Below are 25,498 nucleotides of genomic sequence, written 5' to 3'. Positions count from 1 at the left end.
TATCATGGTGTTACGTTTGTGATTCTCATTAAGAACAGTGTGCATTATGTTTGAAAAAATCTACACCGCTCTTCCTTCTTGACATTCTCGAAACCCAAATATCCCTGTTGTTAGATTAGTCTAGTCAGCTAAATGCATCATTTTTCCTTTTTTATATTTTTGATAAACGAAAGGGAAAATGAGAGCTAGCGAGATTGTTTAAAACCGAGTAGTAGAAAAAACGAGACAGAGGTATCCTTTCTACATGTCGATCCAAAGTAACCAAAAGTTATCTTTCAACTGCACTAAACAAACCCTACATTTCATAACAAAACGCGTATCAATTTTTTATACACTTTTACCTAAGTGGCACGTCAGTAAATTGGTGGTGTGGGTGGTTCCAGGATTTTAGGCTAATTTTCCAGGCAAACAAAACGTACGCGCATTATTATCAGAGCAAAAAAAAAAAAAAAAAGGGTAAACGCTTTCAATAAAATTGCTTTAAGGGCAGAAATTTTCGCAAGGATAAAAAATCGCAAAATTTCGCGAAGTTAATTTTCGCGAATTCTACTTCTGGAAAAAATTTTACAGAAATAACTTTCGCGAATTTTCCAACATCTGCATTTTTAAGAAAAAAATCTTTCGCGAATCACAATGAATTTCATAAAAAAATGGTTCACAATATATATACTAAACCTGTGGAAGATGGGGGATTTTTAATTTTATGATGACACTTCCTCCGTTAACTAGCGTGCCCGCCACACCGTTGAAAAAAACAAGAGAAAGAAAAAGTCAACTTCGGATCAAGATTCTGGAAATGGGAGTGGAGATATTCGTGAAATGTTTTTAAGCGGGAAAAAAGAAAAGAGTCCAGCAAGAAAATTGTGTTGTTATCGAGTAATTCTTGAGGTAAGAAAACAATCAAGCATTACGTAGAAAAAATTCACCAAATTATTGTCTCACTCTTCTCTTCGTTTTTTGTCTTGAAATTTGAAATTTCTGATACGAAGATATTCAAACCCTTTCGTTTTTCGATTTTTAGCTGATTTCCCCACATTGAGTCGGGCTTTGGAGCCATTTCTAGGGTTAGAGGGCTTATTATTTTTTCGTTGTGATTCTATTATTTCTACCCTTGTTCTCGGAGCCCTTGTTTTCGGCTTTTAAAACTTGGAAAAATGGCGAAAATTTCTGCCCTTAAAGTGACCGAAGTGGATTTAGACTATGTAGTTAGAATATCAATCAAAATATCGAAATAATAATTAATTTGAGTTTTTTTCAAGCAAACCATGTCAAAATGTATGTTAAAATAACATGACGATAACTAAGTTATTTAGTAAAAAAAGCTGACGTCAGAGAAAAAATTGCTGTCAGCCATCATGAGACATAATTCTTGATCAACATGCGAAAAACACCAGTTGTATGTAGACTTACAACCAAAAAAAAAAGAAAAATAATAGGAAGAAGGATTTTTTTTAAATTTGTTTTTAAGATACAGTGCTGATTGTTGGTTGGGTCATCTAACATACCTAGATTTCGATAACAAAAAAAAAAGTTTTATGTTTGCTTTGGAATATAATACTGAATATACTTTCACAGGTACATTTTTCAATAAAAAAGTCTCTTCAAACGAACGAACGAACGAACTAACGAACGAACTATATATATCAAAAATTGGAATTTTTATATTCTTTAAATTTTTAAAAAAAGTCAATAATCAATAAATTTAACAGGGAAAACTATTTCAGTTTAAGAATGCACAATTGAATTTACACTTTGACAAGATGACGCATCCTCGTCGAATTCGCTTTTCAATGCACTTCAACTTAAAGCTAACCAATCAAATTTCCTCATTACAAGACATGAAAAAATACCTCAAAACGGCTTATATGCGAATCCCTGAAATATTTCGAGGATGAATTACATCATTACGCACACGTAATCACCTCACAACGATTACTAACCGATCTACGCATATACGCCTACAAATTGCAAATTAATAAATACATAAAAAAAAATTAATAGTAAATTATATATTAACTATGGTATACTACTTCGTAAAAAATAAAAAATGACAATAAAAAAATCATTTTAAATTATTTTTATTTTATTTTAAATTTAGAACTACAGACAGTTTGTTCCTACTTTATATTCGTGTTCGAAATAAACGAGTCAAACAAACATGTTGTTGTTAATGCTTTTAAAAATTTATGCTTTGAAGGCTATCTGATTCACAGAGATTTCCATGTTTGATTTAATGCCAGTTATTCGTGATCACGTTTTAAACTCAAATTTTATACTCAATAAAAAATATGCAATATATTATTGAAATTTTTAAAATTTAGAAAAATTAAATTTTCTCTATATAAATAATATTAAATGTTCAAAATGGTAGCCGCATCACTACTTCGTGCGACAGATATAGTGTAATATAGTGTAATCTAAGGACCGGTGGACCTGTGGAATATTGCACTAACCAACAACTACTACATAAAGAAATGGCTAAATATTTAAACATGGTTTATATCACCAACGAGGCTTCATCGTTTTAAGAATGCAATTTAATTCTTCGAAGCTGTATGTAGGAGAGGATTAAAAAAACAACCGCTATACTACCCAGTGCTATCTCATTAATCCATAAATTATCAACATTCATCCCCTGCTGATTTAAATACGAGTTTCCAGTTTGTCTAAACAGAAAGAAATAGAAAATTATGAAATGTGTCACCAAGTTAATCTTTGTGTACAGATAGATATAAATTTCACAACATTTCGTGTCAACATGTTGATTCCCTTCTAATGGCCGGAGAAACATCTTGTTTAATGTATATTTCGTTCTCAAGAACACACAAAAAAAACTCTGGTGGTATTAAACACCCGTATTATAAATGTCTTAAAATGATCATTGCAATGTAAATGTTTGGTAGTTTCGGCAAGTTTGCTTTGGAAATTCAAATTATGTTCTACGCAGTTGGAAATGAATCAAAAAGAAAACAGTTCTTCCTATTCAAAAAACGAAAAAAAAAATTATGCAAAAAAAAAAACAGAATCTTGTTTACTATACTTTTAATTCATAATTTCAATTTTAAAGCTTGCGAGAATTAGTTTGCAATAACGTAGAGTCGCAACATGAATTATGATTACGTCTGATTTAAATAAAATCAAAAGTTTAAAGAAGGTATGTGTGACCAATATCAAAAGAAACCTACGTGTTATTCCCATGGAAAGCCATATCATGAAGTTCATTGATGAGTAAACTCTAAAAAAAAAAAGGTTTCGAAAGCACATTTAGAATCTCTCATATACCTACATTATTTTTTTCATACGCAAGTGTTAAAAGCAAAGATATTGGCTAATATCACAAAGAAAAACGTGAAAAAAAATATAAAAACTTCGCGAAGTTAATTTAGCGAAATCATTTCTAGTAATTCCGCAAAAATATATTGTCGTAAATTGAATCGCCCAGAATTGTTCGCGCAGACAAACCAATAGTACCGAATACGGATAAAATTCTCAAAATTCGCGAAAATTAATCAACTTAAGGTAATAGAGGTGTACAGGAAGGAGATTTAACAAAATGAAAAGAAAATTGTTTTTTCTAAATATTTATCACTGAAACCTAATTATAGGATCCCTAATTGCCAACCTTTGTCGTATTGACAAGGGGATCATCTTAATAATCAGGGACACAAGCATAAGAAAAGTAAAACCACATATGCATTTACATCGAATATGCCAAGAAATAAAACGTAGACAGCTGAAAAGAACTTACCGAAAATCCGTATTTAAATATGCTTAAATATTTTATCCATCTTAACCAGGCTGCTAATTCTTTTAAATTCACTAAAAATCCGCTAAATATCTAAAAAAGAAGAAGCAACAATTAACAACAACAACAACAACAACAACAACAACAACAACAACAACAACAACAACAACAACAACAACAACAACAAACAAACAACATCAAAATTTGGACACGTAGTTGGGTTTGTATAGAAAGCCATAGTACTCTCGATTCATGACCACTAATAGTGAATAACATACCATCATAAACACGAACATGAGCGAGACAGCCATATTTGCCAGTGCTACAATATCAATACTACTGCTGACGAAAATACAGAGAGTAGCAGAAGATAAACTCAATAAGATCAGAGTAAGTGCAAAGATAAAAAATTTGCCCACTTCCTTTTGTAAGCCTAAAAACAACAAATAAACAAATAAACAACGACACCAGCATAATTACAACAGCACTATACTTTCTATTACAATATTGTGCAAAATCCGCATAAAATACATTTTCGAACATTACTGGTCAAGAGTAGTCTGTAATACGAAATTTAAAAGGAACCGTACCGATCATGAAATAAGAGATGGCAGCGAAGACCATTATTGGCAAGATTCTCATGGGTAGGATATCGCAAACAACTTTCGCGAAAAAGTAAGACGAAACACGATAATAACCATTTGAGCATTCGTGTCTATAAAAAAAACAATTTTGAGAAAGACATTACAAATCGACCTTATAAATCATGTCTACAACACAAGTGGCAAATAGCTTAATAATATCAGTATTCTGTCTGTGGGCAATAAAAAAGTTGTGCTACGGACACACGAAATAATCTTTTCTTCGATGCATAATTTCCGTTGAATTTTAAGGACAAGCATATTCCCGTGGATTTTTTTAATGGGTAACCACTAGTTTCTATATTATAAAAAGCCGTATTCTTTCTCCATGTCCACAAGAAAGATGTCATGCTACAGACGTACAAAATGGCCAACAACTAGTTTCCATAAAAATAACTATATTTTGTGTGCTCAAAATGGTAGCAGTATCACCATTTAGTGCAAAGAATTCACGACATAGCGATGCTGGAATTTTTACAACGGGCTAACTCACGTATTTCTACGGACTAACGACTAGTCCCTACCATAATAGCTGTGTTTTTCTGCATGTTCAAAACAGTCCCCCCGCAGCTTTATTTCGAATCACTGTCTAAACACTTTATAACTTGACATTAAAAGGTAGACAAAATGTATGCGCAAATATGTACGGCAGGCGAAATTCTGAGTACAGAGAAACTCGTGAATCTTTCCGACTAGTCTATATTGTAATACTCGCTATCTATCTGTAGACCAAAATGGCAGCTGTGAATATTTTGTGGTTTTTTTCACGGAAACGACCAGATTAGTAAATTACATAAAATATTCAAAACAAATAAACAAATAAAAAAATACCTAAATATTCGTCGTTCTTTTATAAACAACGAGACAGCACTCATGTTTCCAAAAACCATGTTTGTTGTCATAAAAAAGAAAACACCCACTCTAGAAATAAAAAAAATATTCAAAACTATATGGCTACATTCTGTGCACAACACTACAAGACCACATTCCTTGTATGTTACATGGCTACATTTTGTGTACAACAATTCATGGCTGGTGTAACTACTTTTTGTACCTGTTCATAAGTCCGTTTGGGCCATTATTAACATTCCAATAAATCCCTCCGATGATGAGAGCCATTAAGATGTTAATAGCTATCTAATAAGTAAAAAAAAATACCGTCATTATAATAGCCACTAATGACGTCAATGCCGTCGTAGCTGTTAGTGTCGTGATTGTCGTAGATAGTAATATCGTAATATCGTTTTTGTGAGAGTTGTTGATGGAGTCAAAATTACATCGAAACTGACTGCGCTGTAATTGTTTTCGTTATTGTTATTATTAAAAAAGTCGTGCTTGTGGCCGAAGTCGTTAAAACACTAACTTTGTTGTTTATAATTGTTGAAAAAAAAATCGTTAGCTATATTACCTTCGGTTGCAACTATCAGATGTTATACTACAAGAACTTAAACCGGAAATATACCGGAAAAATGGTTCGTAAACTTTATCTTTTGTACAGAGCTTAACTAACTCTTCAGTAATTCTAAATCACAAAACATTGAGAAGATAAGGGGTGAGGAAAATTAACCTACTTGACTGCCGAGACTTCGTGCATCTCTCAATATATTCATTAACGTTCTTCGACATACTATGCCGGTCTAAACATATTAGTCAAATTATATATCATATTAGCTTGCAAAGCTCGCCCCCTTTTCTGAAGCACTCCACTTTCAACATCAACCTATTTTTTAGTTTTTTGTAGTTTACTTGTTTTATCTATATACATTATTACGATGATACATATAGCTACATACGTAGTATACGTGTAACTTTGTATTCACATGGAATAAAGAGCTATGGTGTATGTAGCTAGCTACACGTCACTATGGTATATATAGCTAATGGTAACGTACAGCTATATGCACCTTGGTACATATAACTATACCTTACCATGGTGCATATAGCTATACGTTACCGTGGTATATATATTTATACGTAGATAGTGTGCATAGTTTACATGGCTAGCCTCACAAATATCAAGGGATATACGCTATCTATTATTTCCAGGAGGGGCCATGGCTTGGATGGGGAGTCCTGGAGTTTTTAATGCTCATTTTGAGCTATGCAGACCTTATTGGGGTTCATGCTCTACCAGATAATTCTCTGCAACATCCAACGGCTCACACAGTGTGCCATCTCCACTATTTCCTTTTCGTGGCAGAGGTTAACCCATGGTCATGGTAATATTCACTCGCCATATTAAATTCCCGCCAAGAGAAAACAAACGCCGGTCTCATGCACGAAGTTCAGGAGTTATAACTACCGAGCTACGTCGCCATGGTTTATATATAAAGATAAATGCCACATTGCATACATAATACGCGAGTAGTAAATGTTTTTTAACCAAACCAATAAAAAAACTAGCTAATAAAAGTCAAAACAATTGCCACGTACTATTTTCTAAACTGGCATTTTGTTTACAAAAATTGTGTCACATGTCACGCCCTTTAGCATGCTTGTCAACACTTGCTGACACACTGCTTCTATTATCATGAAGCTGCTTTCTTACAACCACAGCTCCCAGTTTGGATATGTGGGTGTTCAGATTGTTTCTTAAAATTTTTTTACTTGTAAAAAGATGTCTGCAAAAATATGGAAGTTAAAACTCATCTTAACTTGCAATGCTATCAAAATGCGAATACCTAGATACTAAACACTCAGAGCTGCGAAAAACGCTTTATTGAAAGACATTCATTACGTACCTGAGAAAAGAAAGACCTAGCGTATTTTCCCTTCACGTTGTTATGCACGATGTTGTCGTTTCTCTCCAGCACTTCAATTTTCGGTTGAATTTCAAGCATGGCATCTTTGTAGTATTTAGAACGTAAGTAGTGCTGAGATAACGGGATATTCTTATCTTCTGCCTTCTCTTCTTCTCCCTTCTTATCCAGAACAGCTGCATCACTTAGCGAATTTTCAACTGAAAAAAATTATTTTAAATTAAAATCTAAATAATTTCGTACAAAAATAATATAGCATGCAATTTTAGAAATAGTCACGACGAACAAGCTGGCAGATTTTGTTTCGTATTTTTTTGATAGTTTCATAACCACATTCTGTCCAAACATTACATGACCATATTCTGTGTAAAACGTGATATGATCACATTCTGTGTACAACGTGATATGACCACATTCTGTGTACAACGTGACATGACTACATTCTGTGTACAACGTGACATGACTACATTCTGTGTACAACGTTACACGACTACATTCTGTGTACAACGTTACATGACTACATTCTGTGTACAATGTCACATGGCTACATTTATTTAGGGTTGCTAACAAAACGACCAATCCACGGCATCTAGGAAATTCATTTAAGAGAAAATATACGACGCAATAACGAAAGACTCTTCAGTTCCCTTATATCTTAAACGTTTTTATCATATAAAAACGTTTTAATTTTATTATAAATTTGCCAAAAAAGTAGCGCGTCTTAAATATGTGTCGGATAAAATAAAAGGCAAAACATGTTAATGTTTTACTAATATTCCCTTTGTTGTGTTGTTATGTTAAACTCATTTCCACAACACACAACATTAGTACTTTAAGAAAAAAACATCTGCATTCTGGAAAAACATGCGAATGTTAGAGATACAACTCTGCGTAGAATACAAGAAGCCATGATTTAACGAGAAGCTGAAGAAGTGTTTATTGAACATCTAAAATTGTCAGTTCATGTGTGAATACGTTATGATAACATTTCCCTTCTGTAGCTATTGTTAAGAAGTACATCACCGTCACTGGAACTCATCAAAACTTTTAATATTTTATAACACACACTGCACGTTGTGTTGTCAATTGACATCTCTGCAAACTTAAGTGTGTAGCAGGAAAGAGAGATAAATATTTTCTTCTCAGTGATTTGCATTACAATTGATAGAAATACAGAGCCAACCATTACTTCACATTACTTTATATAAAAAAGATCTCTTTCCTTCTTCTTACCATCTTATACACGCTAAATTTCATGATGATGCATCTGACAGATATATTTGCAACTGTTATGTTATTATTTTTATTTGTATGTTCTCGTTGCATCAGGATGACTGGTAGCTCATTCTTATTGATGACTATGTCAGCAAAAAGATATCTTAAATAAAAATCTTATTCAACGTCAGTGTTTTATCTGGAGATGGGCGGTAAAAAGAGTTTGAAACCATCGTTAGAAACCATAAACTTCGTTAGAATTAGTTTGTACTCGTTTTAACACGAGGTTCGTTATGACGAACTCGTTTGAAACCACAAACTTCTCCAGGACGAGTTTATACTCGTTTGTACACGATTTTATTAAACATCTCAAACAGTGTGTATTTTACCGAACAGTAACGCGGTTAATTTTTTTTGACAAACAGTTTTCACTCCATTATATCTACTCAAAAGTAAGTAAATTACACACTTTTTTTGCTATAAAACACTGAGCTAAAAATATCTACTTCTTTTTTTATCTGATGTAGTAAATAATTCATGAGAGAATTTTGTTTGTAGAGTTTAGACAACTCATTTAAACAACAAAGAACACATGAAGTCTATCTCCATAATTCCAGACACCCTCCTGTGTTAGAAGGGTGATAAAAATATATAGTAGTTCTTAAAAAGAAAAAAAAACAAATTCACAAAATAAAATTATGAATAAAATATGAATATGATTTTAAAGATCCAGAAAATTTTAACTTGAATTGTCATTTATATTTCCAGTCAAAGGGAAATCTTTTAAAGCGTTCAGAAAAGAGAAGTGGCTGATATTACCGATAATTTGTTGTGGCAAGTGTGGCGAGTGTTGGGCTTGTGCGTTAGTTGTTGGTAAAAACAACTGTGGAGTGTGGTGTGTGTTTGACTTGTGCGTTAATTGTTGGTAAAAACAACTGTGGAGTGTGGTGAGTGTTGGACTTGTGCGTTAATTGTTGGTAAAAACAACTGTGGAGTGTAGTGAGTGTTGGACTTGTGCGTTAATTGTTGGTAAAAACAACTTTGGAGTGTGGTGAGTGTTGGACTTGTGCGTTAATTGTTGGTAAAAACAACTGTGGAGTGTAGTGAGTGTTGGACTTGTGCGTTAATTGTTGGTAAAAACAACTTTGGAGTGTGGTGAGTGTTGGAATTGTGCGTTAATTGTTGCTAAAAACAACTGTGGAGTGTGGTGAGTGTTGGACTTGTGCGTTAATTGTTGGTAAAAACAACTGTGGAGTGTGGTGAGTGTTGGACTTGTGCGTTAATTGTTGGTAAAAACAACTGTGGAGTGTGGAGAGTGTTGGACTTGTGCGTTAATTGTTGGTAAAAACAACTGTGCTCTAAAGTTTTCAATTCTTCTTACTTTAGGTGTATGTTTGTTTCATGAATTTTTTGCTTCGTTTGTATGATAACTTGTCAGGTATCTTCATTGTTGGTTTGTGTACGTAAGAAAAGTGAAGGTGCAAAAATTATGCCTGATTTTAAGTTTGGTTCTGTAACCATAGCAACAATTTACAGGCAAGTTAAGCAAAACTGAGATCGCTAAAGTGATAATTAAAAAGAATGTATTCTTTATTTTATCTTAAACTGAAAAAAAAAAAAAAAAAGCAGAAGATTAAATGATAGGATGTTAACATTATTTTGTTTTTATAATTTCGTTATTTTGTGTGTTATATGAAAGTTTGGAAGATAGTTATTTTATATCCATTTTGTTTTTCATTCTAATTCTTTATTAATTTTAAGAAATATTACAAGTCACTTATTGCATGTTACACAGCTTTGTGTATAAGCAACCTTGAAGGAAGGCTAAGGTTTAAATTTGAAAATCCCTATATTTATCTTTTATTATTTAAGCCTATTTATACTTTTAAATATGGATTTCACTACTTCAAATAACATTTGAACGGCATAAGCCATGTTGACGAATAAAATACATTATAAAAGAAACTGATCGTTGGAGATAAAAAATTGCCGACGTCTGTAATTTTACTATGAATCATTTTTCTGCCGATGAACTTTTCGATTATTATTATCATTTTCAGCCATTTTGCGCCGAAACTTCACACTTATTAGAATGTTATTGGAAGCACGTTAAAACATACTGTATTAAATCAATACTTTTTCTTTAAGAACAGACCTGAAATGTACATTTTGACAATATTTTAAAAATTCCTGACAATTATTGACATTTGTGACAGTGTGGACAGACTATCATATACACATTATATGTAATAAAAAACCCCACTCGTTTTTTAGGCATGTGATAGAGATGTTAATTATACTATGGACACTCCTGTTTGCAATCAAAGGTAAAATCATTGATCCATATCGCACAACAAAAACACAAACTTAGATAATATTAGATAATATGAGTATCAAAACAATCAGCATTATTTTCAATCAACTCAAAACTTTCTAAATCAATGCGGAAGAGTTCTTTTTTTATAACCAAAATATTTGAGTTATGCAGAAGAGCTTTCATCCATCTGTGCTTATTAAAAGAAAAATTTATCTAAAATGAAATTAAAATACTTGCATAAATTTTCCCAGCATAACCTGCAGAAAATTAAGAAAAGTTTTTCTCCCGCTATTTAATCCTTAGAATACGCAACAGTATTTGTAAAGACCCTTTCCTGGTCAACAAATAATTAGCAGATGGCTTAGAAAAAGACCTACGTGGTTCATGTTTAATACTGTTGAGTAGCCTGATTCATTCTCTTCCAAAACACAGGGAGCACTTCTAATAACGGCCTACTTTTCAGGAGGTATAGTTTAAGTGTGAAGCTATTTTTGCTAGATTATCGACTGTTAACGGTTAACACGTAAAAGTGGTGTAACCTGTACACAAGTTAATTAACTCAGATAAATGTTTAATAACAGGTAGCCAATCTGCATCTCCATCAAAACCATTATGCTTGGAAGAAAACCGCATAGCGTGGCGTGGTTATCAACCCTACATCATGAACATCAGCAATGTCAACAACACTGGTGTTGTATCCAACTTGTTCAAAATAGCACTGCGAAGTTGTTGTCGAGGGGAGCTAAACCTTATTTATCAATTAGAATATAGTGGACAAAATGAAGCAGCTGGTATCGCTATGAATGACACAATTGACTTTATCATGCCAGTACAAATGAATACAAAGAGTAAGAAATATCTGACGAAACCATTCGTGTCTGCAGGTGAGATCTTGGTAATTAATTATTTAAAATTTTTATCCTTCCAAATGAAGTCTATTTGATTTGCACTATCAAAAAGCTTGAAATCAAAACTGGTGAATTTTGCATACAAACAAATTCTGCTGTGATTGTCAGATTTGTTAAAAAAACACTGAACCAAAGAAATTAACTAAAAATAACTGTAATAAATGCAGCTCTATCGAAGAGGGGTGCACCTTATATTATAGAGATTATAAAAAACAGGAGGTATTAGAAAATGAACTTAGGACAGGAAAAAAACCAAAGATGATACGCTTTTCAATATAAAAACAATAGTACGTCATTCAATATCTTTATCATATGGTTATGGTTTGAATTAATTTAATTTTTTACTATAAAGGGTTGCGTTTACTTTCTAAAACTATTTCAAAATAATCATTGTCTTCTAATAGACCACTTCTAATCATGAACATTGAATTTCTAAATATGCGCAATAAATGCTGCAGTGTTCACTAGAGGAAATAGTTATTATATTTTTAAGGATACCAGAACTTTATAGCTTTTTTATCACCTTTTGTTTTATGCATCATAGTTGATAGTCCTGGATTTGCATTTTACGTGTTACCAAACCCATCTGCTGGAGAAGCTATTGTGCAAGCCATTTCATCAACGTGGCCCCTGATAACGTTAATGTTTTTGTTGGTAGCAATCTCTGGAACAATTTTTTGTCTCATAGTAAGTTCATAAAGTATGTGAGCAAAATGCAGGTTTCTTCACCTAAACTGTTGTTCGTTCTGTATGTATTTACTTCTGCAAGTGACTTCATTTACAAAACTTTTGCAAACTTCATATCCTTTTCCCACGTTTATTTCATGCAAAATTTTTTAAAAAAAACCTCTCACGAAAATTTTTTACGCCAAATTAAAAAGAAAGAAAAAATTGCATCGCGAAAGTTTATGCACTTTTTTTAATTTCAAGACCTTGCTAAAGTTTCTTCCTCCGAGAGTTGATGCTCTTAAAGCAACAACAGTGGCTGTAATTGTATGGTTTCCCTGCCTGTACAATCTCTTGGTGTTCAAAAAGTAATTGTTGTCTCTTTAGGTTTGTTGTGCTCTGCCACATTACAATTGTACAATTGTTGCTGAACAAAATTTATGTTATTGGAAAAAAAACACTTTAATTTACCCTCTAAATGGTAATGGAAACAATGAAAATTAAATAACTAAACAAAATACCATTAAATAATCATCTGTATTTTTAGGAGGCTATCATACTTGGTACATCCTTTCCCAGAAAAATTGTTCACGGCTTCTGGTGGGCGTTTGTTTCCATGACTACTGTGGGGTAACCTGTTGTATACATTTTAACTTTAAGAAAAAAGTAGCAGATTTAAACATTCAAGCTGTTAAATTACATATTTAAAAAAGTAATCTCGGGTAACACACCATTTTGGTAACAACAGGATTCCTAATGCAAATGTTTTTGTGTGAAATCACTTTGGAGAATTATAACTTGGGACGAAAGATATAATTAAACGGAAGGATTTTTATTTAGATATGGTGACATATGTCCAAAAACAAAAGCAGGCAAGTTATTTAGTATCGTATGGGTGTTAACCGGTGTCGCATGCTGTGCGCTGTTCACATCATTCATAACTTCGATATTGACATCTGCGGTTTTACATGAAACTGTCACTGTGAGCGGTTTGGAGGTAAATACTAAAAAAAACTTTTCTCTTTATAAATATAAATGAATTCACAATTTTTGTCTCATAACTTTTTTTTTTGCTTCGCTCAAGAGAGGTGTTGTTTCATTGAATATCAAATCTAGTTGTTTTACTCCATCAACAAATAATTTCTCTCCATAAACAAACAAGTTGAGTCAAGAGGTTTTTTTTTTTTTACACAAATCTCATTTAGATTGCTGTGATACAAGGTAGTGAAGAACATAAGTACACATTGAAAAAAAATGGAATCCCCACAGGTGAGAAATGAGTGAATAAGATATGTTATCTACAATATGTATACTACAATGCATAAGCATATTTGTGTGTTAAATTTATATTTCATTTTATCTACATCCATTACTAAGCCTGTACTTCCATTGCAATGGTAAACAAACAAAAGCGTTTATTTAAAAAAAAATTGAAAAAACTAAAAAAGAATACTTAATACCCCCAGAAATATTACAAGTTGCAGACATTCTATTAACTAACTTTATGCTTGAGTAGGATTTGGGGTAAAGAACCTTTGTAGGCTTAAAAATGCTAATTCATTCATTTCTAATGTCCATTGGTTGTTGTTTTTTAACATTTCTCTTGCTACACAAACTCATTAAGCCAGATTTACACTTTTAATTGTAACGTAACGTATTATTTTGGTTTCAATGATTGGTTCAAAAGATAACTATTCTATTTATTCTTTTGTTTGTTTAATTTTTAATATGTGTACCACGAGAAAAAGGTGCATTAAATCTAACTTTTTCACATATCTAATGTATCAAACAAAAGATCAAGTTGTCCAATCATACCAACTTAATTCGGTACTATACGCTTATCATTTTTTCAATACACATCCGGCTAAAAATTTTACGTTTGTGTTAATCATGTTTGAGACATTATTCGTGCCAATGAAAACAGCCTATAGAAGCCTGTAGCCAAAGAGGATTAAGACAGTTTAACTTTAAATATAATTTTTAGCATTTCACACAATAGACGAGATCATCAAAGCATTAGCTGATCAACGTGTTCAAGGTGCTTTGATCGATAGCTATGTTGCTGCAGGGTATCAAGAAGAGTTAAGCAAGTATCATCTGGATGGTATAATTGAATATGTCAGTAGTAATGGCATCGTTTTCACAAACAAGGGATTGAAATATGCTTCCTGCGTAAGAGATTACTTTCTCTCAAGACAAGCACAAGTATTCGAAATGATTGCAGAAAATGTTGAACCAATCAAAGTGAGTTAATAGGGAATTGTTTAAAAAGGAACATGTTGCTATAGAAACAGATTAAAACTGTTCATAACGAAATAGAAAACAGCACTAGGAACTATACCATTTTTTTTACTAATCATGAACGTGGGTATATTTTTTTTGGTTCGTAAGAGACTAGCATTTAGACTGTGGATTTTTTGTTATAGATGTCGATGATGAACTCTGCTGTTCAAAAGTCACAAAACTTAGTTGATCCAACACAGAGTTCCTTTCTAATCTCAATCTTTGCCATGGCAATTGCATTAGTTATAATTTTCATTATTGGAGTAATGTGGGATAAAAGAGAAATTTGGAGAAAGAAAGAAGATGAAGGATTAAGCGCAGGTGTGAAATGGTTACAAATCTTCTAGGTTCTAATTCGTGAAAATAAATCCTCGCAAATTTTTATTGGTTGATTCACTTTTTTATTTTCGCTGAAAAAAACCTACTTGAATGAAGGTGAAAGTTTATGTGGAGCTTATGTAAATACAATTAATTTCTTTTCAATTTTACATTCTAATTTAATTCCTAAGTTATTAAAAAAGTCTATTCGTAAAAATAAATTGCTGCTTAAGAAAATTTCTGACATTAAAGTAATAGAAAATATTTTAGGCAAAAATAAAAGAAAATTTGCAACTTTGTCCTGTTAAAATTGTGCATTAAATTTTCTCCATAAGTATGATTGTCGAAATATAAACACTGCTGCAGGAAAACATGAAAGTCAAATAGGAAAATACAATCTGGTCTAATTTTTTTTCGACAGTTACTGCATAAAGCACTAATAATGCGACTTAGCAAAAAATTTGTCCTTCCACATATTTTTTCTGACAAACTTAAGTCTGCCAAAAAAAGGTCACTGCTTTTTCCTAAAATGAAATCATTTAGAAAATTAAAAATAAACTTTATTAAAAAACAAAAACAGGTGTGTGTAAATAATAATAAGAATCTCTTGTAATTTGGATTTTCAATTTGGGAAATTTTTTTAATTAATAAAAGTAGCTACAGGTGTAAAAAACATGTGAAAATAGGAAACACACAATGTTGATTCATGAAAACTGAATGAATTAAAAGGGTTTTATTATTGATAATTCCACGTTAGCACTACATTAAAGGATCTTCAACTGAAGATCAGCAAGAACCAACAAATCAGTGGCTGGAAATAATTTTTTAATTCACTACATACCAAGTTTAAAAATGTTATATATCATGATAACTTTAGTGTTACTTCCTTATTAGAACCATTACTAGACCAAGGTCTAACATTAACAGAATGGCGACAAAGATACAAATCCAACCTCCGCGAATTGCTGCAATCAATACAAGCTGACACGGAGAATATTAGAATGAAATGTGAATCAATAACAGATAAAATTTCGTTGCAAAACAATGGACTGGTGACGTTAAAAAAAGATATGATGGTCACTCTAACACAAAAATAAATTTTAATTACTTTTATATTCGTAGAAGAGGTTTATAAGTCTATTCTATTTAACAGGAATTTCTAAGTTGAGTTCTGACTTAGTCAAAAAATGTTGACTTAAATGTCTTTCTTTGCACTTCATTATAAAAACATTATGGATAACGAACATTCCTAAACTGTAATTGTAATGATATTGGTAGTATAGCAAGATAATTATGTATTCTTTTTTGTTACACAAATATTTAACACCTTATACATAAATTGTATATATAATATTGTTTATAGATAATATCAATTTTGAGGCATTTAAAAATTTACTTCCCTTTTCAACTTTGCTTTTGAAATACTGTCAATTTTGTATGTATAAGTGGGGACAATGGAAGTAACTAAATACTTATTATAACAAGCATGGCTACGAAATCGCTAAATAACAGCGAACAAGTTTATTGTTAAAATTGTTTAGTGAAAAAAAAACCTAAAAACAAGAAAAAAATAGTCTATCATGAAATACATGACAAGAGAGAAAGTTGTACTTTAAAAAGCCAATTGGTTATATCAAATAAGATAATAATAAAGACACACAGCAAATACATTTTCAGTGTTTAAGAAATGTTTGAGAATAATAAATTAATCGAGGTAATATTGGTCACTGATTTTGCTGTCCTGTTTTGAAATGATGAACAATAAATTTCGCATAAATTTCACTTTAACCAAACAATTAAGAATACAGTGAGGAATCCATTTAAACATTAAATTATTTGTAATCTACCATAACTAAAAACAGTCAGTTAGATTTCGCTCGAGTTATCAGGGTGAACAAGGCTTTGGAACATTCTGATGACATTACATTGGCATTATACTTAAAATATGCAAAACAAACAAATATACAATGTAAACAGTACCTTGTTTTTTTCGCTCATCAAGATAAAGCACATCCATAAAAAAATCAGCAGGATTGTTATATGTCTCACATTGGTAACCTGAAAATATAATTAAGTAACACATCAACGCATACTATAATACCATTAACTTGAAGGTACTCTCCAGAATTGCCATTAATTAACCAAGCATTAATCGATGACACCACGAAGAACGTGCTGACTGTTGTTTATATCCCTGTCAAAGGTTTGTTTCAAAATATCACATCAAAACAAAACAGAACGTAATGGACAACTAAGAACAAAAACTTTTTACACTAATCTTTTTCAAAACATGACAATAGAAACTTACAAATAAAGAAATAAATGGCTGGATAAACAATTTCAGGAGGTTTTAAGAAAGGAATCAATATTTTGGGTTATTTAGTGTGGCCACACTAACAAAAATATAAGTTGTTTAAAACACACTTTATTTTGCGAAGATTATGCATACCTAGTGCTTCAAAATAGCTCAACGAATCGTTTGTTGCTCCTTTATATACAACGCAACCTTTTGATAGCAAGGTTATGTCATCAAATAATTTAAATATTGAATAACGAGGTTGATGAATAGAGAAAATAATTGTCCGTCCTTTCTTGGCTTGCCTAAAAAAACAAAAGGAAAGCAAGGCTAGGAGACAAAAGCTTTAAGAATTAGCAAAAATATTAAAATTCTGATCCGTACAGACATAAGGATGGGGGAATTAAAAAAAGCAGTGGAGAAGGGGGTTGGGGTAATGAAACGGCAAAATTTGTGGGGATGTCCTTTAAAGGCAAAAATTTGTAAAACTTTTTACTATTTAAAAAAATAAAAAACAAGCAGGATAGAAATACTTTAATATTACTTCACTACCTTCTTAATAGCTTCATGACAGAAGCTGCAGTAGCAGAATCAAGACCTGTTGTGGGTTCATCCAGAAACAAAACTTCTGGTTGCGTGATCAACTCCATTCCAATATTTGTACGTTTGCGTTCTCCCCCTGATATGCCACGTATCTCGTCTGTTCCAACCTTAAAACACACAATTTTACAATCTTTAGAATTACATTTTCATTTTCAGAATGCCTTGATTTTGTTGGGCTTATATTATAGAGCTTAAAAAGTTTGTTAACAAGTTTTTTTAAATTTTTTAAAAATCTCTTTTCGTTCAAGATATTCACATTTAAAGAATTTCAGATTTAATTATGTTGCATATATGATGTCATATTTAAGTAATAGCAAATTTTGACAGTTTCTGTCATCATTAATTTTAGAGCATAATATAAGCGCAACATCATTTTATGCCTCGGGATCGCTTTAAATGATTTTTTTACCATTTTTTGATATGGCCATGCTACTGCATGACTCTCCTAAAAAATTATTAATTTCTTACGTTTTAGCTATTTAAGAATTTATAGCACTTGTTAAATTTCTTCACTCACAAAAAAACTAATCATTTTAAAGATTTTAAACAACAATATACACATAAACAATTACCAGAAGTTTACATTTTAAATTTTATTTAATACAACAAGACTTTTTACACATGATAATTCTTACCCTAGTGTCAGAACATGTTAGTAAGCCAAGATCATTAATTATCATATCCACTCGCGACTTTCGATCATGTGAGCTATACTGACTTGACAGCCTGAGAGCAGCAGAAAATGCAAGGTTCTCTCGGACTGTTAGTGTTCCCATGACAACATCATCCTATCAGAAAAAACATGGAATTACATAAGAATATGCGGTGTAACATATTGCAAAATTATTAATTGTTTTGGGGCAGAAAACATGGTAATATCAATAGAGAATTTTAAAATAACACTCTTACCTGCGATACAAAACCTGACAATAGTTGGAAGTTTTCAGGTTGTGGTTCTCCATTTACAAGAACGTGTCCTGTGATTCCTTTCCTATCTTTACGTCCAGCAAGAACATCTAATAAGCTATATGTAGAATTGTGTTTAAATTAAAGGTGTATTTAACTTTTAGCTTTTTAGCGATTTGTGTAAATAGAGTTTAATATTTTAATTGTTTACATACAGTATATTTAGCTTTCTCTTTCCCATAACACCGTTAATTATTATTTTCTATAAACAAACATACCTAGTTTTTCCCGAGCCTGTTGGACCAAGAATAGCATTTAAACCAGGTTTCATAATACCACTAAATTCGAAAAAAAAGAGAAATATATAAATAGCTTAAACTTTAATAGCTGATAAATATCAGTGCTCAATATGGCTGAACCAAACTATTTTACAAACTCTTATTAAAAAACCTTTCTACAACAATCAATGGCATTTGTAAGTGACCAAAATTTTTCATTTGAAATATCATTGCACTTCCTCAATTGGGTTCAGTAAATCTCCAGGTTGTAGTTATCAATTGGACCAGTTCATTCAACACAAAATCTTCAGAATTGGTTATAGTGATCAGGCCTTTTGTGACAAAATTTAATTTTTAAATCTTGCAATTTTTAAAGTTTTATGTGACGTTACGTGAGAGAAAAAGTTACAGATAAAACTTTAAGGTCATCTTCCAACAAATTGCCATAAAGCCAATTTTATGAAAAAATAAGTTGAATTTCCTGCAGAGATTAGTTTCGTACATCCAGCAGAAATTAATTTCACAATTTGATGGTTAAAAAGATAAACATAAGTTACTAAGTTACTGCAAAAGGAAAATCTGGTATTTTTGCTGGAAACAATATATAAGAAAATAAACCATTGTGAAAAGTAGGTGAAAGATCCATTCTGTAAATGGTCACCACCAATGAATGGTCATTTACTTTACAAGGGCACGATGTTCAATTTTTTCTAAACACATTTTAGCGACATAACTTATTCAATTTTTTTATCACAACAACCTAGCTTTTCTGTCTGAAAGGAGGGACTACAAACGTGTTTAATCAGGTTACAAAAATTTGAAACATTCTGATCTATAACGAGAATTGAATGGACACAGAATCTGCAACTCTTTAGTCGAAATACAAGTTGTCAGCAATCAAGCAACTGATACTCATAAACAAAAAAATGGAGAGAAAAATTGCACAATTACCTCACGTTATGCAGTACCTCTTTTGAAGCTTTATGACAACAACCAGCTTTAATGTCAACTGCATAACAAATATCATAGAATGTGATTTCAGCTCCATTTAATTGCCGTTCTTGAAAGATTTTATCATCACGTTTTGGGCTGAGTTGTTCATTTTCAATGAGACTATCAGTGGGTGAAGTAGCTCTTTCATATTCATCCATTTGCTTATTTGTTTATTTATTTTTTTTACTGAACACACAAAAAAATATAAGCACAATTATTTACCTAACGATTCATAGTGCAATCATTTTTTTTGTGAGCACCTTCATTTTTTTTTGATGAATTGTGTTGCATTGTGTGGAACCTTTTTGTTTGCTACTTTTTAGTAAACTATTTTTTCTGCAGCTTCTCAGTGTCTGTCTTCTAATTTTTTAAATTCTATTTATTTTTTTATCGCTAATTCTACCATACACACAGACAGGACACATATTGATAGTATTAATTTATTTTGTGTATAAACTAATTATTTCATTTACTTAAGGATAAGGCATAATATACCTTTTTAACTTAAAAAAATCTCGCTAAAAAATATTAAACTTTTTGATGGTGCAGTTACTTTTCTACTTTAAAGTTGACAAGTCTTTAATTTCCTAAATAACAGTTTCCTCTCTCTTTTAAGCAGTTATCCTAAATGGATCTTTCATACATTGCAAACAAATAAAAATTGTGCAGAATTCTGTAAAATATCACCCTCGTCATGGGTATGCTTGTTATAGGTGTGATATTCTTTGAGTATCTGGCATTATTTCGCATCTCTCTCTTACACAACTATAGAAGCTCTCCCAGGGCAGTGCCACTATGCTGAAGCCAACAAACCATATTTTATCCTAAAGATGAAATTTAGAGCATAAAATTAGCATTTTTCAAAAAAGGAAAATATCAAAAACGGGTGTGAGAAACACTTCTGTCATGGTTGTAAAAAACATTGAATGAGAGCTAGAAATAAAGTTTTATTATGAAGTCAGGAAGTGTTTTAAATTAATTTTATGAATTTTTTTCAGTGATAATGAATAGACCTTAATATACTATTACAAAAAGTTATTAAAACATAGCATAACTCGTCTTCTCATGTCTGTACTTCAGATCCAACTTACAGTAACCCGTTCAATATTTTCCTCCAGAAGAGCTCTTTGCCGTTGTGTATTTAAAATTTGCAGGCTATGTGAAATCCTGCATAGTAACATGAAGTAGACTTTATGTTACTTTTGACAACAGACATTTAATTCAGTTTACAACAGCATTCGTATTATTCTACAGGTGGGGTATTTCTGGCAACAGAATCCAAATAAATAATGAATTAAAAAAGATAAATTGTGACAGTGTTTACAATTTTTTATAATGCCAAACCCTTCTTCTATTTCAAGAATATACTAATTCACTTTGTTTATTATTCAAAAAAATTAACTAGGTTCTTAAATTTTCAATTAGGTGTGGTATTTCTGGTAATAACACCGAAATAAATTTTTTATTACAAAACTTTACAAAACATTTTTGATTATTTTTGATGATTATATACCATTCCCCAAATAAAATCTGAGCAAAAACAAAAAATAAGAAGTTAAAAATAAGAAAGATGCAAAAGGAGATAAGCAACAAATGAGAAACATTTTGACACTATATTTTTGTTAAAATAAAAAAAGGTTTGTTAAGAAAGTTGATGCACCTACTAACAAAAGTGGCGAAACTGAAACAGGGGTAGAGGGATTACAGAGATGGATAAATTTAGAACACCGCATTTCTACTTTTTTCATTCTACCAAAGTTTAATTTAAATAACGTTTCAGTCAATCTAGATGTCTTAAATTTCAATGATGTTCTGAGTCAGTCAAAATTATTGTGGGCCTTCTTAACTACCATATTTCCCTCTCCATCTGCAAAACTAATTCGACAACCCTGTATAAGTTAACACTGTTTAAAAAACAACTTAAAAACAAAATAGCTTAAAAGAATAGATGTTCTGTGCTATCGTACAAGTTGATATATTCTGAGCTGATTTAAGTAAGAGTAGGTAATCTTGTAAATGGCACCACATGATAACCATGAATAACATAACAGTGTGATCTACTGTCCAGTACAAAAAGCTCTGCACCCATTGTTAAATGATTCTTACCTTGATGAGGTAACCAGTCAGCTTCACCAGTCTCTAATACTATTGTTTTGGTTACTGAAAGATAACAACAGAATTAACACAAATCGCAAAATCAACATTGCCAGCAGTAACACAATTTTAAAGCCAACACAAGTAGAACATCAAATTGCATGCTACAACTGTTTGTCACAGTCAAAATGACAAATTAAAATCATCAAAAAAACACAACGGTAATCACTACAATCAATTATTGTAGAGATATATTGGATGTCTCCAAAACCTCAAGCAACTTGTTTGGAGACGCTCCATGTTTTGTCAAGCAGTCGGCTAATTGGTGTTTTCCTTCAACCCACTTGACAGTAATCTCATCTTGTTGCACCATCTGCCTCGGTTTGGCTATATCAACTCGCAGTCTCAAATCCTTTGTGACATTTGTCGTTTCAAATAATGACTTGTTGTCAATAATACAAGAAATCTTTGGAACCTTCGTCAACTTGCAGATTTGCTGTATGACATTGGGTAAATAAAAACTAGCATCAGCTCCTTCACGCAGAGCAAGTATTTCCGAAGCAATTGAGCTTTTGGTTACCCTTTGTAGTTTCTTTGATTGCCAGCAGATTGGTATAACCTGCTTAGGTGTTTCACAAATATGATGAATGCCCCTTGTGATGATCCACACTTCAAACTGGCATGAGTTGCATCTGTGTAGCAAATAATTTCACAATTTTTCATATTTGCAATTTTGGCAATGGTTATTGCAACATGCTTGCTTATTATTTCGAATAATCTTGTACTTTAAATATTTTATTCTAAAGATGTATGATACAGGTTAACTCTTAAATATTGGTGTTTGTTATCATTCCTTAGTAAAATTAAATTTATCGAACATTTCCTCCCAAATCTTTGAAAATTAATGTTTTAAAATTATGTCTGAAAACCAAACTTTGGACAAAACTTTTTTCCAAAGTTTGTAGTTCTCTTTTTTTTAAATTGCGAAATAAAAAAAAAATTCTCCTCTTAAAAAATAAAAAACTTTAAAAAATAAAACATTTAATAAATTCTTACATCTATTGCTCATGACCTAACATGGCATTCCCTTGTTTACACTTATTGTACTAGCAATCCACTCCCTTGCTTAGTGACAAAAAATCAGGGAATGCGCATTTGTATTATATATGTATTTTTAAATATAAATTTTAAAAACAACATGTGTTTACTATGAGCTGGTTAGATTTCACACATCATACATTTGCATCATGCATTTTCAAATTATTCAAGAGACTAGTCGATAAAGCCCGTGGAAAAATGCACTTAGGCAAAAGGCCTATAAAAAATAGGTTGCTTTAGATATTTTTTTGAGGTCAGCAGTGCATATAAAAATAAATGTTCTTAAAATTTTACACAAAATGCCAAATATCAAATCGTATTAAATCCTCAAATCTTACGCAAAATAAAAAAGAACAGCTTGCAAGGTGTAAAATCTAGTTGATAAAAAGTTACAACAACGACACTGACAACATCGACACTCACAACACCAACTCACAAAACCGACAGTAAGAACACCGACAGTTACAACACCAACAGTCACAACACCAACAGCCACAACACAAATAATAACAATGTCAGAAATAACGCATCTCAAATATGTACATCCTATAAGTGATTATGTTGAAAACCCTTGTATTTTATTCTAAAATGTCAAAAAGGAGGCCTGCAAGAGTTAGCATTTTAAATATTGTCCTTCCCTTAGAAGCTTATACAAAAATACGAAAAAGACATAGTTTGGAAAACATCAAATTTAAATCTAGAAAAATTAGTCAATTCGGTTGGATACCATCCTCTCCCACAAAAATTTACACAAAATGTAAAAATCAACCAGTTAAAAACACAAAAATTTTCCTCTTTAGTTCTGTACTACCCTTTACCAACAATTTTAAACCTATGTCAAAAAATCAATGAGCAAAGAATAAACTTGAATCAACAAAGATCATTATTTTGGAAACATTGTATGCGGCTTGTAAACAAAAGTTTAAAACAAAATGTAAAACAGATCGGTTTTTGAGAAACACATTTAAATCAACAAAAATAAGTTCATTCAGCAAGCCATTACCCAATAATCTTCCACAAAAAGGTTATGAAACCCATCAAAATTTAAAAAATACAGTGATTTCAGTGCATACTGTTAAATGATTCTTACCTTGATGAGGTAACTTGAAGGCTTCACCAGTCTCTAATACTATTGTATTGGTTACTGAAAGATAACAACAGAATTAACACAAATCGCAATATCAACATTGCCACCAGTAACACAATTTTAAAGCCAACACAAGTAGAATATCAAATTGCATGTTGCAACTGTTTGTCATAGTCAACATGACAAACAAATTAAAATCATCAAAAAAAACACAACGGTAATCACTACAATCAATTATTGTAGAGATATTTTGGATGTCTCCAAAACCTCAAGCAACTTGTTTGGAGACGCTCCATGTTTTGTCAAGCAGTCGGCTAATTGGTGTTTTCCTTCAACCCACTTGACAGTAATCTCATCTTGTTCCACCATCTGCCTCAATCTGGCTATATCAACTCGCAATCTCAAATCCTTTGTGACATTTGTCGTTTTCAAGGTTTCAAATAATGACTTGTTGTCGATAATACAAGTGATCTTTGGAACCTTCGTCAACTTGCAGATTTGCTGTATGACATTGGCCAAATAAAAACTAGCATCAGCTCCTTCACTCAGAGCAAGTGTTTCCGAAGCAATTGGGCTTTTGGTTACCCTTTGTAGTTTTTTTTGATTGCCAGCAGATTGGTATAACTTCGCTCAGGTGTTTCACAAATATGATGAATGCACCTTGTGATGATCCACACTTCAAACTGGCATGAGTTGCATCTGTGTAGCAAATAATTTCACAATTTTTCATATTTGCAATTTTGGCAATGGTTATTGCAACATGCTTGCTCTTAATTTTTCGAATAATCTTGTTGGCATCTTTCAAATTTTGAACTGTAGGTTCCTTGCCATAATTAGACGTTTGGCAACTATCATAAGCCACATCAGGGCGGGTTTGTCCGGCCACCCAAGCAATTTGCCCACTCAACGATCTCAGCATGGTCTTTTCCTTGCTAGTCAATTTTCGTTCATTGTTAACATCATTTTCAATATTAACAGTTATCAAAGACTCTATATAGCTCACTTGATTAATCTTAATTTTGCTTTTAAATTGATCCACATCTAATCCTAGATACTTGAAGGTTGAGCTTGATTGCGTACTGATTTTGAACGTTTCGAAAAGTTTAGCAATAACTTCTTTGTGGAAAGCTGGACTACCACCATACACAAAGTCATCAACATGGCAAACAAGAATTCCAGTGATTTGCTTGACTCTATACCAGTAAAACACAGCAGGGTCGTAGGTACACATTTCACCACCAAGTTTCAACATTTCATTTCTCACTCGTTTGTACCATGCTCTAGATGCATC

The 25,498-nt window shown here is 31.9% G+C and overlaps 2 protein-coding genes across 3 annotated transcripts; one reads left to right on the top strand and one right to left on the bottom strand.

The window, feature by feature from the left end:
- Nucleotides 1-1,542: 1,542 nt before the first annotated feature.
- Nucleotides 1,543-24,748, bottom strand: LOC130642056 (broad substrate specificity ATP-binding cassette transporter ABCG2-like). Of its 2 annotated transcripts, XM_057449127.1 has the most exons (18): nucleotides 24,211-24,748; nucleotides 22,035-22,088; nucleotides 19,887-20,752; nucleotides 18,936-18,995; nucleotides 18,661-18,775; nucleotides 18,387-18,539; nucleotides 17,701-17,858; nucleotides 17,302-17,453; nucleotides 16,833-16,910; nucleotides 7,128-7,345; nucleotides 5,958-6,023; nucleotides 5,441-5,523; nucleotides 5,218-5,307; nucleotides 4,336-4,460; nucleotides 4,024-4,178; nucleotides 3,749-3,838; nucleotides 3,186-3,235; nucleotides 1,543-2,666 (listed from the first exon to the last, which is right to left on the bottom strand). In XM_057449127.1, exons 3-18 carry the CDS (start codon nucleotides 20,084-20,086, stop codon nucleotides 2,525-2,527), a joined length of 1,935 nt encoding a protein of 644 aa, XP_057305110.1. In that variant the 5' UTR covers nucleotides 20,087-20,752; nucleotides 22,035-22,088; nucleotides 24,211-24,748; the 3' UTR covers nucleotides 1,543-2,524. The 2 variants fall into 2 exon arrangements, with proteins under 2 accessions (XP_057305110.1, XP_057305109.1); XM_057449126.1 differs by having other exon boundaries at nucleotides 22,035-24,748.
- Nucleotides 10,054-16,243, top strand: LOC130642057 (uncharacterized). Its single transcript, XM_057449128.1, has 9 exons — nucleotides 10,054-10,687; nucleotides 11,259-11,561; nucleotides 12,130-12,272; nucleotides 12,799-12,881; nucleotides 13,092-13,248; nucleotides 13,457-13,520; nucleotides 14,236-14,495; nucleotides 14,678-14,855; nucleotides 15,747-16,243. The coding sequence occupies exons 1-9, from the start codon at nucleotides 10,648-10,650 to the stop codon at nucleotides 15,947-15,949; spliced, it is 1,431 nt and encodes a 476-aa protein (XP_057305111.1). The 5' UTR covers nucleotides 10,054-10,647; the 3' UTR covers nucleotides 15,950-16,243.
- Nucleotides 24,749-25,498: the final 750 nt, after the last annotated feature.

The sequence above is a fragment of the Hydractinia symbiolongicarpus genome, chromosome 4 (genome assembly GCF_029227915.1).
Source record: "Hydractinia symbiolongicarpus strain clone_291-10 chromosome 4, HSymV2.1, whole genome shotgun sequence".
In the NCBI taxonomy this organism is placed as follows: domain Eukaryota; kingdom Metazoa; phylum Cnidaria; class Hydrozoa; order Anthoathecata; family Hydractiniidae; genus Hydractinia; species Hydractinia symbiolongicarpus.
The sequence above is the reverse complement of the archived record's forward strand: the minus strand, read 5'-3'. Positions and strand labels throughout refer to the sequence as shown.

Bases quoted from the DNA above. Each gene is read 5' to 3' on its own strand.
- LOC130642056 (XM_057449126.1), bottom strand. From the start codon at position 20,086: ATGGATGAATATGAAAGAGCTACTTCACCCACTGATAGTCTCATTGAA. The intron at 17,859-18,386 runs GTAAGAATTATC...GTGTGTTTTAAG, and splicing joins TAACATGTTCTGACACTAGG to GTTGGAACAGACGAGATACG. The intron at 4,461-5,217 runs GTATTTTTTTAT...TTTTTTTTATAG, and splicing joins AAAGAACGACGAATATTTAG to ACACGAATGCTCAAATGGTT.
- LOC130642057 (XM_057449128.1), top strand. From the start codon at position 10,648: ATGTTAATTATACTATGGACACTCCTGTTTGCAATCAAAG. The intron at 10,688-11,258 runs GTAAAATCATTG...GTTTAATAACAG, and splicing joins ACTCCTGTTTGCAATCAAAG to GTAGCCAATCTGCATCTCCA. The intron at 13,521-14,235 runs GTGAGAAATGAG...TATAATTTTTAG, and splicing joins AAAAAATGGAATCCCCACAG to CATTTCACACAATAGACGAG.